The sequence below is a fragment of the Colletotrichum scovillei genome (assembly GCF_011075155.1).
Source record: "Colletotrichum scovillei strain TJNH1 chromosome Unknown Contig00008, whole genome shotgun sequence".
Classification (NCBI taxonomy): domain Eukaryota; kingdom Fungi; phylum Ascomycota; class Sordariomycetes; order Glomerellales; family Glomerellaceae; genus Colletotrichum; species Colletotrichum scovillei.
The window spans coordinates 1,520,711-1,533,860 of record NW_023336266.1 but is presented as its reverse complement, the minus strand read 5'-3'; the positions used below and the strand labels follow the sequence as shown (position 1 = coordinate 1,533,860).

Below are 13,150 nucleotides of genomic sequence, written 5' to 3'. Positions count from 1 at the left end.
CAAGTTCTAGCACTCCCTCTTATTGCGCTGTGCCGCGTGCAAGTGCTCACACCATTCTATGTAGGCTTTGTATTCGTGGAACTTCATGAGTGGCCGTCAGCCGTATCGTCAACTTGAGCTACACGAAAAGTACGGTGAGTTGCATGACGCATGTGCAGGCACCTACTCTGGGAGTGCTCGCTCTGACTCTTTTATCGTACCAGGCCCCGTCGTTCGCGTGGCACCAAACGAATTAAGCTTCAGTTCGGCATCGTCATGGCAGGATATCTATGGTGTACGCAAGGGTGTTGATCCTTTCATCAAAAGTGAATTCTATGATGGTGGCAACTTCGCCGCCGAGGCCTTGTCTATCGTTAGCGAGCGTGATCCCAAGAAGCACGCAGAGATGCGTAGATATCTTGGTACCGCATTTTCCGACAGGTCTCTCAAGTCACAAGAACCGATGGTCGCCGAATGTGTCGACCGCCTTATTGAGAAGATTGGGATGGTAGATGTGGGGAGTCAAGGAACCGACATGGTCATGTGGTTCAACCTCGCCACCTTCGATATCATCGGAAGCCTGGCTTTTGGCAAGGACTTTGGCGGCGTTGACTCGGGCAAGGAGCACTTCTGGGTTTCGATCGTCACCAAAAGCTTGCGTATGGGGGCTCTCGCCGACTGCTTTCGCAGATTTCCAGCCCTCGCCGGCATTGCCCAGACAGTGTTTTCTGGTCTCATTGACAAGCTTCTCAAAGACAGTCGCACGCATCAAAAGTACACCATGGATTTGGTTCAAAGGTTTGACTGCAAACATCCCATGGGCAAACGCCGTCTTTTTGTGTTGCAATGCTGAGGCTCATTTTCTGATAGTCGCTTGGCCTCATACTCGGATCGAGAAGATTTCCTCACAAAAATGATTGAAGCCCGTAATGAGGCGGCAATATCGGACGCCCAGATTGCAGCACATTCTTCCGACTTTGTGTAAGTCGCCCAAGTTATTCCTCATGAAACGGACTCATAATCCTTTTCCAGCATTGCCGGCAGCGAGACGACAGCCACTACTCTTTCTTGCATGACGTACTACCTGCTCAAGAACCCGGCGATTTTGGCGTGCTTACAGGATGAGGTGCGGTCAGCTTTTGTTAGTTACGAGGATATTACTGCGGCGACGGCGACTCCATTGAAGTATCTCAGAGCCGTGGCGCAGGAGGCTATGCGCGTCTATCCTCCGCTTCCTTTTGCGCTTCCCCGTGTGGTACCCAATGGCGGCTGCACGGTTGATGGTCATTTCTTGCCAGGCGGGGTGCGTACTTACATTTCCTTGCCTTGAGAACTCTTAGCTTACATGGATTCATCTCAAGACCACAGTCTCGACCAGTACCTTTGCGGCAAGTATGTCATCTTCGAATTTCGATGAGCCGTGGGAATTCCGACCAGAGCGGTGGCTCGTGGAAAACCCAACGGATGACCTCGATGCAAGTCAGCCCTTTTCATATGGAACGCGATCATGCATGGGACGAAGGTGAGATTACCAACAATGACATGGTGGTTTAGGCACGTACTAATCATCAAACGTTGCAGCCTTGGCTGGATGGAAATTCACACAACCATGGCGAAGCTGGTCTATCGGTACGACTTGGAGCTCGCTGATGAGAGTCTCGACTGGCACCGGGATTCAAGGATGCATACGTTGTGGGAGAAGCCTCGTCTGATGGTGAGGCTCAAGCCCCGTGTGTTTCAATAGCAAGATTGCAGCCAGAAATCAGGCTTTGAGAGGAAGCTTCTACATTCTCACACTGTTTGCTTGTGTTCATGGTGCTTAAAGGTCTTCGCGAACTACCAGTCCAAGAGCAAGGTTTTTGACGCCGGCCACGGTTTGCTAGGCGGGTACTGTATTTCTCCAAAGATGGTTGATCGATGGTGATACGAAATAAATTTGAAACTTGAATGTGCATGAAACTGAAATATTGGTCCTGATTTTTCTTCTCAGTCTCGCACCTCTTATAGCCTCTTATGGACCTCTCGAGGCTGGTGCGCATCGGCTGCGAAGGCGCTCGTTGGCTTCCGTCAAGATGTTCTATGCGTAAAACGGACCATGAGTGCGGGTTTCCACCACATCACATGCAGTTGGCTTTCCTGTTCCCAATCCAAATCTTTGTCAACCAGCTCTAAGTCGTACTGCCATAACACCTTGGCCAAGATGAGATTGATTTCCATGTATGCGAAGCTTAATAGTCGTATTAGCATAAGATAGCTTATAAACTAGGGTGCGTTCACAAAGCGTTCAGGGCTGTGACTCACTTTTGTCCCAAGCATCCCCGAGGGCCCATGGAGAATGGCTGGCTAGCCTCGCGGACATCTGTGGATTCCGCGTCTAGCCAGCGTTCAGGCTTGAAGCTTTTCGGGTCAGAAAAATACTCTTCGCTGTGCGTCAGGGTCCACGCGTGCGTGAAGACCTCAGCCTATAGGCACTCTCATCAGACTCTATGCTTTTGATTGTGCTTCGAGTTGACTTACACCCGCTGGGACGTAGATATCGCCGACATTCATGCCTGGCGATAATCGCGGAAACCCCTGAGAGCCCGGTGCATACAGCCTAAGGCCCTCGCTGATGACGGCTTGCAAGTATGGGAGCTGGCGAGCTGCAGTGGCATTGATCTCTTCGAATGAGGAGAATTTTGTCGTTATTTCTGCTTGAAGCTTCAGTAGACACGCTGGATTCCGGAGCAGATAGTATGTTGCCGCGGCAAGGAATGTCGCAGTCGTCTCGCCACCCGCAATTCTATGAGTATAATGTTAGCAAAACCTCGAGCATTCCCAAATGACCTTGAACTGAGGGGACGCACGTCAAAGTTGACACATGGGCTGTCATCTCTTCTTTGCTGATAGCTCCCACTTCGTAGCTCTTGACAACGGTAGACAGGAAGTCATTGCGGTTTGACTTTTTGGATAGACGCCTGCGGTTCCAGGGTTAACAATCAACCATGAGCTCCATGCAACCAAGCTTAAGGTGAGTATTTTACGTACTCTTCGACCTTTTTCCGGCTATACTGGGAGTTCTGGTTTTGGACAGCAAGAGTTGACGGGAATAGCACGCGGGCTACTCTAGCCACAAAAGGGAGACGACGGAGGTTGTCAACAAGTGTGATGAAGTATAGATGGCTGACTATGATCTCCGACCAACTGTGTGGCTTTCCTATAATGCGAAGTGATTAATATTACGATGTTTCGCTTGGTCATCTCTCAGCCAAAGATTAAGGCTTGAAACTCCCAACTTCTCGCTACTTACCAGCTTTGACGCTATGAAAGGATTCTCCGAACGCCATTTCGCCCAAGGAATCAAAGGCTATCATCTCATACCACTTGGTCATATTGAGACCCTCAGTCCGGAAACGATCTTCCCCAAGCTGATGAACGAAAGCGTCGACTGTCTTGGTAATGATATCTTCCTGGTCCAGCAACATCTTTGTGGAAAAGGCAGCAGAGAGCATTTTGCGCATTTGACCGTGCTTGTGAGTATCACGTTCACTACCGATGCATAATGATTTGAAGCCTGCGCCGTAGATATCGTAAAACTCGCTTTTGATCACTGGTGCTGTGCCTGCAGCGCGGTGGCCGTAGATTGCCTTCCACGACTCCACTGAAGCAAAGGAGAGCTCATTGGGAGAAACTCGGACAACGGGCCCTATGGACGTTCAGTTCAGTGAGTATTCTTCATGGCCTAGGGGAAAGGAAAGCCCTACCATGTTTGCGATGCTGCTCTTGAATGGCGTAGTGAAAGCGGCCAGTCTGAGAGTGATAGATTCGCCAGATCTATGACGAGAAGCTTAAGCATTGCAAGTCCAACAATATACAGCCTAGACGTACTCACCAGACTACATCTTCCTAATAGTGGTCCTGGGAACGTGGCAAGCTTATGGAAATACGCGTTGTAAATGCTGGCTGTCAAGAGGTACAAGACGATCTGAGTACGTTAGTCTTGAGTTCCAATAACGCTTTGTGCCATCCAGAGTAGTTCTTACAAGATACAGTAATAGAGCGGCAGCGCTTGAGACGGTTAGCTGTGCAACTCTTGTTTGAAGAAGGTGCAAGCACTCTTTGTGTGATATGGCTCGATCAAGCATCGCGTCCCCTGGAACATCAACTGATGCTCTTCAGCATTTACCACTATGCTCGATGTGTTTGCTAGCAATTTAGGCTGTGAACACTCGCTCTAAGGATCATAGGCCTTGCTATACTTTTCCTGGTGACCTAGCAAAGGTCTGCGTTGTAGCTTTGACGGACTCGAAAGACATATTGGGAGGGCAGCATAGCACTTCGTCTCATCGGCCAGTTTCCGTTTTAGGAAGTGAGGTTTCCAATCGTCACCGCGCTAAACCTTTCTCGGCAAATCCCGAGAAATGCACGGAACAGCAACGCTCCTTACACCAGGAATAAGTAAAGCACCGAGAATGACCATTAATATAAAGGAGATCAACCATTCAACAGCTCTTGACGGCGGCAAAGATTCCGCCATTTTCGACTGAGTGCGGCTGACTTTGAGTCTCATCGGCGCGACAATTATGCCGTCAGGTACTCTCAAGTGGGGAATTGTCATGATGTGGCACAGTCAAAGGGACCAGTTTTCACTCTTCGAGACAGAATCGTCAGTTCTCAAAATCAGTCTAATCAAGTCAAATTTCGTAACAATGCGAGGTATACCTGATTTGATGGTCATCAGTGTGGCATCAGCAGAATTGCTTCACTGCTAGACCACAAGTGTGCTCTTTCATATTCCAACGATGCCGCCAACTTTTCGCATTTCGAGGCATTCTTTCACAAAAACAGGTTTATTTTCATCCTTAGATTATTTAAAGAACAGCCAAACTTACGTCGTAGGCACAGCAAACACAGCAGTGGCGGAACTCCGTACGAATGAACCGCGCCTCAACACGAACCTCGTACGCCTCAACGCCCCAGCCATGTGGACGGCCCGTAAAACTATCTATGTTTGGCAGTAAGCTCGTGGTTCACGTCAAGAAGGGCAACATCCAATCTTTTCCATCTCAACAGCGTCCCTCGGCTATGTCGTATGGATGCGGCAATGCACCCGGGCGGTAATACTTGATTGGGGGAGCCGTGCATGAACCCGGCTTGACGACTTCAGATAAGTTTCCTAGGGGACAGTCACGAACGCCACGTTCCTCGCAAGACATCCGCATTGTGGGCAGCTCTCTCTTATGGAGTCACTGCCGCGGACCGTTATTGAAAAGAATTGGCTTTTAGCAAAGCAAAGGCTCATATAAACAGCTTGAGCACTTGTTGTGTGGTTGAAGGTTGACATACTCACATCTCATATTTCTGTCCAGAATTCTACCTCTCCAGTTGCATCTTAGAGAGACTTACTAGCATAAAACAAGTCAAACTACGCATCATGTCACTCAGCGTAACAACCGCACCCGACGAAGTCACCAGCATCTCTCCCATCTCTCACCTCGACAGCAAAGCTCCAGGTATTACCCAGAAAGCCATCCAAGAAACATCTACCTCCAATGATGGGTACCTCCGCTACAACCCCGTCATCGTCATGCTCATCGGCTACCTCGAACAAGTCAGCCCAGGAGGCCTAGACTCCGCAGTCCGCTCCGCCCGCGACAAGAACCCAAGCTTCATGTCAAAACTAGCCATTAAAGACGCACACTCCTTCCTAACCTTCGCAAACGACCTCCTGAAATGGGTGCCCAGCGAGAACTTCGAAGGTAAAGACATCTACGACATCCTCTGCACATTCTACTTCGTCCTAGACCAACCCCCTCTCCGCAAGCTGCAAACTCCTATTCGCCCAGACTCGCAAGGCCTCACCTGGCTATCCTCCTGGATCGTAGTCTACGCCCAACTTGTCGGCCAATTCCTCGACACACCCGCCTCCATCACCCCTTCCTCCCTCCAATCCTTCGCAACGTCACCCCCCTACCGCTTCCACGAGGCAGAAATCCCAAAAGGCGGTTTCCGCACCTTCAACGCCTTCTTCACCCGCCGCCTCAAACCGGGCCTCCGACCCATAGCCTCCCCCGACGACGACAGCGTGATAGTCTACCCGGCAGACTGCACTTACGACAACTCCCTCGCCAACCAGAGCGTCGCCAGGATCTCCCCGCATGGCACCGTCGAGATCAAGAACGTCCGCTGGCCGATCAGCATGCTCCTCCAGGGTAGCGCTCACGCCGCAGACTTTGACGGCGGGATCTGGATGCACGCGTTCCTGAATACCACAAACTACCACCGCCAACACGCGCCCGTGTCGGGCAGAGTGCTCGAGGCGAAGAACATTCAGGGCATGGCGCACCTCGAGGCCGATACTGTCGGCGACGGACAGGTGCGTATGATGGGCGGGGCGGACGCTTCCGAGAACCCGGGGTATCAATTCCTTCAGACGAGGGGGCTGGTTGTCATTAAGAACCCGGTGCTCGGCAAGGTTGCGTTCTTGCCCATCGGGATGGCCATGGTTTCGTCTGTGGACTTGTTTGTCGCAGAGGGGGACGTGGTGAGGAAGGGGGACGAGGTTTCGTGTTTCCGGTTTGGCGGGTCGGACGTCATTTGCATCTTCCAGGAAAAGGCCGGGTTGAGGGTTGAGGATTTCGTGCCGACGAGTGGTGAGTTTTCAAAGTATGGGAGTATCTTGGCTAGAGCGCCGATGGGAGGTCATCGCATGTAATTCAGGCTTTCAGAGGAGTCATCTACCGTCTAGATAAGTACTAGGATCGTTTGCTTCAAGATCTTGCTCTAGGCTGGCACCTAGAGAAGATGTAAGCAAAGCTGCTCAACTTCACGATGCTTGGGACTAGGGGTTTTCCTTTCGAAAAATCACAGCCATGGAATTAGAGACAAAACAAACACAACATGGTCAAAAAGAGAAGTTGCGTCAATCGCTGACGGGAATTGAGCCCGACGTGGCTGGTGCTTGTTAGTGACATGTTTTAGAGAACATTAGAGATGTAGGGAAAGTAGCTTACGGGTCGAACCCACAACCTTGAGATTAAGAGTCTCACGCTCTACCGATTGAGCTAGCCGGGCAACCGGCGTATATACTTGGGTTGTTGAGTTAGTCCGGCCCGGGATGGCTTCATGTTCTGATTTTGCCAATTTGTGATTGTGTGTCTGAGTGGGGAGGAGAGAAGAGAATTCGGGAACCCCCCATTGTGGGTGTAGGGTGGGACACTACAACAAAGCGCGCATCGTGATGTATGTGGGGAGTGGATTTCTTCAGGGTTGGGTTGTGTTCAATATTAGCTTAGATTTGGCGTAGCTTGAGTAAGTGGTTCACTCGAAAGTTGAATGGATCCTGGAGCCGTTTCTAGTGGGGAGGCTCATCTCTCTCTATCTCTTTCATCAGTCGGCAATGTTGTAATAGCGTTCACAAACGGCAGAGTCATGTTAATCAACAATAACACCACGAGTGAGGACATGTTGAAAGAACGCAGATAGTCTCTATTAGCCGCTACGCAGGCACACAAAGGCCTGCGGAGGATGCTCGCTTGGAAGGGAATCGCCCTCCATGCGCTAGCTATCCGGGCAACCCCAAAGAAGGGGTTCGATTACTGAGTTTTGAGAAAAAGGAAGAGTCCCATCCTTCACCGGCTCAATTGTCCCCCTCAAACAACCATGATCAAGGCCAACTCAAGGCTCGGGTTGGCTTACGAGCCTTCCTATCCTAATCCTAGCGAGAAGTGCCTTTGGTGGCCCTGTTGATGCATCCATTCTGCATGGCGCGGAACATGACACGACGGTGAAGTGCATCGGTCGAGGACGCAGAGCCCTCAGATGAGGCAACGGGCCTGGAACTCTCGCTAGACGGACCACTCTAGTGTCCTCTAGCCAAGAAAGCAGGTGCGCCGCTGCCGATGATGGGGCTTCCGATCTCACCTGGTGCACCTACGGGCCTGTGGGCAGGATACGCCATGTCGTTGAACTCGGGCACCCATCGCATCAAGTGCTGCCCTGGGCCGTTTGCATCCAGCTGGACCTCAAAGGTGCCGCCGCCGTTCTGCAGGTTGCCTTCCGTTTCGGCGAGAGCCAACAGATCAACTTCAGGAACAGACTCAGTCCTATTGAGCTGGTCAACTTCTGCCTTGACAGCTGCTAGATCAACGAAGGACTCTGAGCTCTCTGGGTTGCGGGCTTGCAGTTCCTTGCAGGCGCGACACATCATGAGCCGAATCGTCACCGAACGAGGATTTCCAGCCGTACGGATCGGAGGCATAGGCTGCATCATAGTAGGGCTTCCCCAGGTCGAGTTTCCCACTCCGGGGGCCACCGTGTATGACATTGGTGAGGGTCCCCATAAGCTATTGTTGATGCTAGAAAACCCATTGTCGAAAGGCAGTGGAAACGCTGATCGTTGCACCTGGCTACGGTGCCTGGCCGCATTGATTGCCGCGTTCATCGGGTCTGATGCATCATCTACCAGGACGCTGCTACCAAGATGCTGTTGGTTTGTGAAATCCTCTGATGGATCATTTCGGTGTCCATGAACCACACTACCTGGTCGTCCAATGGGTGCTGGCCTGCCGATGGGCTGTGTTGGAATTGGCGATGAAGCAGGGTCGAAGCTGCCGGAATGTTGTCTCGAATGTGATCCGGGTCCTGGCGCCATGTTTTGCATATGGTCGCCCATGGGCTGTGGGAAGCCAGGAGGTGGGCCGGGCATGAAGCCACGTCCAGCTGGCCCATTAAGACCTGGTGGAACGGCCATCATGCCCAGAGGGGGAGGAGGTCTACCAAACCCGGTAATACCAGGCGGACCAAAGATGTTTGGGTCGGGCAGACGATTTCCAAGACCAGGCGGCGGGTTGAAGCCGGGTGGAGGCATGCTCATAGGCATGCCAAAGGGGCCAGGCTGCATCGGGCCTTTCATGCTCGAAGGTGATATGGAATTAGGATGGGGTAGCGAGCTTGTGGTCGCCACGCTAGTCTTCCTTGAACCAATCGGCCCAGGACTCATGTGGCCGGGTGTCGCAGGGTGTGGCGATGGGTTTTGGCTGGCAGTAGAGCCTGTTCGCGAAGCTTGGGATTCAGGCAAGCTGGTGTCCAGGGGCTGAGAGGCATGCTTGGGACGGATTGGTGTCGGAGCTTTGGGAAGAGCCGGTGTTGCAACGGGTATCTTGGGGGACGCATAGGATGCTGGGTTGGATGGATGTGTCGGAATCGGTACTGGGTGTTGCGATAGTCGCCGGCCTGAGGTGGGAATGGGAATAGGAGCAGCAGCAACCGTGGCAGCTTTTTGGGCAGCCTTTTCCTCCTGCTTGATGCGATCCTTGCTTTCCTTCTCAGCCTTGGCCTTGGCCTCCTTGTCGCGCTTGGCCTGTTCCTGCTTCTCTTTGCGCTCACGGAGCTCCTTGTCCTTCTGGTCTCGGATTTCCTTTTCGCGTAGTCGTGCTTCTTCCTTGAGCTTCTGGGTCTTCTCGCGGGATTCGCGCGCTTTGCGTTCTTGCTCCGCACGCTTCTCTTGCTGTTCCTGGAGTCGACGTTGCCGGTCGGTCTCTTTGCGAAGGCGCTCTTCTTCTTCCAATCGCTTCTGCTCTTCCTTCTTTCGCCGTTTCTCCTCCGCTCTCATTCTCTGCTCTTCCACCTTTCGCCGCTGCTCCTCGAGTCGAGCGGCCTCCTCTGCAGCCTTCTCAGCCTCCTTCCGCGCCTTCTCCTCGGCCTGTTGCTGTTTCTTCAGCGCGGCCTTGTCCTTGCGCTTCTGGTTCTCTTTGGCCTTCTTGGCTTTCTTCTGAGCGGTTTGCCTATTTTCCTCCTCAAGTTCCTCGATGAGCTGTTGCTGGCGTTGCTTGGCGACCATGTCTCGATAGGCTGTCAGGACCCGTTGCTCAAACATTCGAGCGGCGAATATTTGGAACATGCGACGACCCTCTTCCATGCGCTGTTCCTCGGTCATCGTGTCCTGATGATGACAACAGTAATGCTCAGTACTCGAGTGTTTATGGTCATATGTGTATTGAGAGGAGCTCACTTCTTCATCCTCGTATTCCTCTTCTTGACTGTCATCATAGTCCTCATCCTCCTCCTCGTCTTCGTCGTCATAGTCGTCTTCGGGAGGAGGATGGTTATGATTCGAGTAAGAGCCGTTGGCGGGATGAGCGTAGCCGCGAGAAAAGTGCTCCTTGGCGTCCTCTTCTCGGGCCATGCGGCGTTCGGCGAGCTGCTCCATCATTTCGATGAAACGCTTGCCGTCGTTTTTGAGGAGGTCATCCGCAACGGTGAGTATGCCGCCTAAGTCCATGTTACCATATCTGCAGAGTAGGGAGTCCAGAAGCTGCATACCCTTGACTTGCAGGCTGTTCCCAAACGTCAAGAAGTCGGCAACGTCTCGATCGTGAGGGTGAGTATCTTCGGGGGGTTCGTCTTCGTCGCTGTACTCGTCGTCTTCTTCGTCTTCCTCTTCTTCCTCCTCCTCCTCGAGGTCCTCGTCCTCGTCGCTGTACTCCTCCTCTGGCTCCTCCTCGTCGTCATCGTCGCCCACATGTTCCACTATACGGCCGCGTGACGGTGGTTGGCCTGTGTAGGATGACGGAATGCGTGAAGGTCGCAAGGGGAATTCGCGGTGAGGGGGCAGAATATGCGGTCCTTCTCCGTTGTTCGCAAAGGTCTCGAGCTCCTCATAGTAAGCGTCGTACAGGCCTTCGAGTTCCTCCTCAATGGCGGTGCGCTTCCTGCCACAAACAGTACAGCTGCAGGTATGCTTTTGCTGCTCCTTCATCTTTTTCAGAACGGCGTCCTTTTCGACCTTGACTAGCGACTTGCGCTCATCTTCGCCGAGACCCAACCAGAACTCCTTGATGCGCTCCCGCTCCTCCTGCGAGCTGGTGTTCCAGATCTTATCCTTGGAGATACCAGGGCCACGGGGCGTCAATGGCGAGTGGGAGTGAGAATGAGGAAACGGAACGCTGTCGTACTGGCTGTTGGCCAGCTGCGGGTTCTTTCCGTTCTTCTTCTTCTTCTTTTTGGACTTTTTGGATTTGGTCGCGGAGAAGCCGTTGGCATGGGGCCGGTCGTCGGTAGAGTGATGGTCTTCGGGCTCGTCGTCGCTGGACTCCTGATCCTCGTCATCTTGGGCAACCTGAGGTTTGGACGCGGGCGCGCCAGGAGCAGGACTCGGGCGACGTCCGTTTGGTGGTTGGACGGCGGCTTGCTCGGCAGCAGCTTTGGCAGCAGCCTTTGCCCGACGCTTCTGCTTCTTTCGATTCACAGTAGGCGCTGAGGGGTCAGCACCGTTGGTATCGAGGGTCTGGACGCTGGGCGCCTTTGCCGACGAGGTCGGGGTAGAGGGTTGCGAGGGTTCGGCGGAGGGGGGGCCTTTCGGGACGGTGATGATCTTGGAGCCATCCTTGTTTGTGTATCTCGCGGTGGACTTTGTGTTCGGTGACGCTGGCGTCTGAGCTGCCGGCTGGCGATGGTTGGCCGGCATTTCTAGTCTCTGCTACGAAGCAAGCGACGTCGATGTCATAGAGAGGGATAGGTGAAGGGTGGTTTGCGGTCGTGGTTGCGGTGGGGGAGTAAGCGCTGGATTCGGGTTCGGCGAGAGGGATAGAGAGTGAGAGAGTTGAAGACAAGCTCGAATTCGGCGGTCGGTCGGGTTCGAGAATGAGGCGATACTGGGAGAGGTAAAGCTATGTGGAAAGATGCGTAAGCAAAGATAAAACCACAGCTGCCCCTCTTCGCAATGACGCTCGAGGTGTTCGGGGAGATTGTGTGTGGTTGAAGTTGGGTGGGCGTTTGTGGGTAGCGGCTCGCGAAAGTGGCAGGCGGGATGTAGCGCGCTGGGCGGGCTTTGGGCGGGCTGAGGGTGGTGGTGATGAGGCAGGACTCACAGGTGGAGGCGAATATTATTCGAGATGGGGCGCCGGGGCAGCCACACTTGTGTCTTGCCAAGGGAACAAACAGTCCGCCGTGAAAGTGCAGCACGGAAGGCCGAAACGGTAAAGGGTATGATTTTTGTTGTTTTTTCGGCCTTGTTTCCTCTATCGATATTCTTTCTCTTTTTTTGCCCTAGAAAACACCACCTTGCAGGTTGATAGTAGTTCAACTTGAAAGGCACACGAATCGCAGTGCAGTCGCAAGGCTGGTGGTGGTGTTGGTGGTGGGCTTGATTGGGGCTGATGAGTGTGTGACAAGCAGAGCGCGGGCCGATGATGAGTGCCCCTGTGTGGTTCGTTGGTCGCTAAGTTCCAAGGTTAGGTACCTTGGATTGGATCTTTAGGTCAGGTAAGGTGAGGTACCTTGGAAAGAGCACTTCGAAATGAGTTAGGTTGGGCAAGAACGACCTCAATATTTTAGTCAAATAAAGAGGCAGAGCTGAACGGATTGAATTACTCGCTGTTCAAGTTCCTTTCCTTTCCATCAATAGGAAAAACAGAACGGCACCCATAAGGTAGGCGACGATACCAATGTCATGAAAGTAAAAGGATGGAAGTAAGGTACCTCTGGATCTCTGATCCAACGGATGTGTGTCGTTGTTCGTTCCGCTATGGGCGGAGGGAGGGAGTGAAGGGAGAGTGGGATTGCCTGTCATGCCCAAGTCACTCGTCAGCAGGTTTGGGTAGCAGAAGTACATCACAGGGAGGGGGGAGTGCCAGGTGGTGAGGGACCTGAGGCAGGGCCCCTACCCAATTGCCTATCACCTGGGGTGTGCACTTTACCGGGCTCACATCAGGAACTTGGAAACCCGGGTCAGTAAGATAGGTAAGGTACCTAAGGAAGGTACCTTTGGTTGTGTCCCATCAATCAGATTTCAAGGCCAAAAGAGGTGAGAGGTTTGTGCCGTCGTCCACGTGACTGCTTGCCCAGCGGGTCCAATTGCTTTTGCGTTTTGTGGAGACCCAACAGAGCTGCTGTGCTGAGTGGCTGACAAAGCTGCAACCTCTATGGCCTTTGCTCGTGATTGAGCTTCTTGCCTGAGGCTCCACTGAACCAGAGACCAGGCTTTGGTGGATTCCCATGTTGAGATCCAAAACCCAGCTGACATAACCAGATCCCGATATTCACCCCGGGACCTGGAGCTTACCTAAGGCCCTGTGTCTGTGCCTGACGGAATGAGAACCCGGAAAGTTATTCGATGTCGAGGTCCCTAGCCAGGTCCGTCCCGCGATTCAAGGTCCAAACACCAAACACCAAACACCGCGATGCCCTGTCA

General features: G+C 52.8%; 3 protein-coding genes across 3 annotated transcripts; 1 reads left to right on the top strand and 2 right to left on the bottom strand.

Moving 5' to 3' along the window:
• Window positions 1-85: 85 nt before the first annotated feature.
• HER10_EVM0011848 (benzoate 4-monooxygenase cytochrome P450) lies at window positions 86-1,723 on the top strand (the record flags this gene model as incomplete). Its single annotated transcript, XM_035481265.1, has 6 exons — window positions 86-134; window positions 204-777; window positions 850-960; window positions 1,012-1,282; window positions 1,341-1,501; window positions 1,561-1,723. The coding sequence occupies 6 exons, from the start codon at window positions 86-88 to the stop codon at window positions 1,721-1,723; spliced, it is 1,329 nt and encodes a 442-aa protein (XP_035331026.1).
• A 323-nt stretch (window positions 1,724-2,046) lies between these two features.
• On the bottom strand, window positions 2,047-5,445 carry HER10_EVM0008265 (benzoate 4-monooxygenase cytochrome p450; the record flags this gene model as incomplete). The annotated part of the gene is made up of 8 exons (XM_035477792.1): window positions 2,047-2,206; window positions 2,281-2,441; window positions 2,497-2,761; window positions 2,826-2,936; window positions 3,007-3,175; window positions 3,269-3,664; window positions 3,723-3,792; window positions 5,365-5,445. The coding sequence occupies 8 exons, from the start codon at window positions 5,443-5,445 to the stop codon at window positions 2,047-2,049; spliced, it is 1,413 nt and encodes a 470-aa protein (XP_035330831.1).
• Window positions 5,446-7,459: 2,014 nt separating this feature from the next.
• On the bottom strand, window positions 7,460-12,089 carry HER10_EVM0009964 (stress response protein NST1). Its single transcript, XM_035483110.1, has 2 exons — window positions 10,282-12,089; window positions 7,460-10,230 (listed from the first exon to the last, which is right to left on the bottom strand). Exons 1-2 carry the CDS (start codon window positions 11,423-11,425, stop codon window positions 7,820-7,822), a joined length of 3,555 nt encoding a protein of 1,184 aa, XP_035330921.1. The 5' UTR covers window positions 11,426-12,089; the 3' UTR covers window positions 7,460-7,819.
• Window positions 12,090-13,150: the final 1,061 nt, after the last annotated feature.

Excerpts from the sequence above, each read along its gene's own strand:
- HER10_EVM0009964 (XM_035483110.1), bottom strand. The coding sequence starts at position 11,425 with ATGCCGGCCAACCATCGCCAGCCGGCAGCTCAGACGCCAGCGTCACCG. Across the intron at positions 10,231-10,281 it reads GAACAGCCTGCAAGTCAAGG|GCGGCATACTCACCGTTGCG; the intron begins GTATGCAGCTTC and ends ACATGGACTTAG.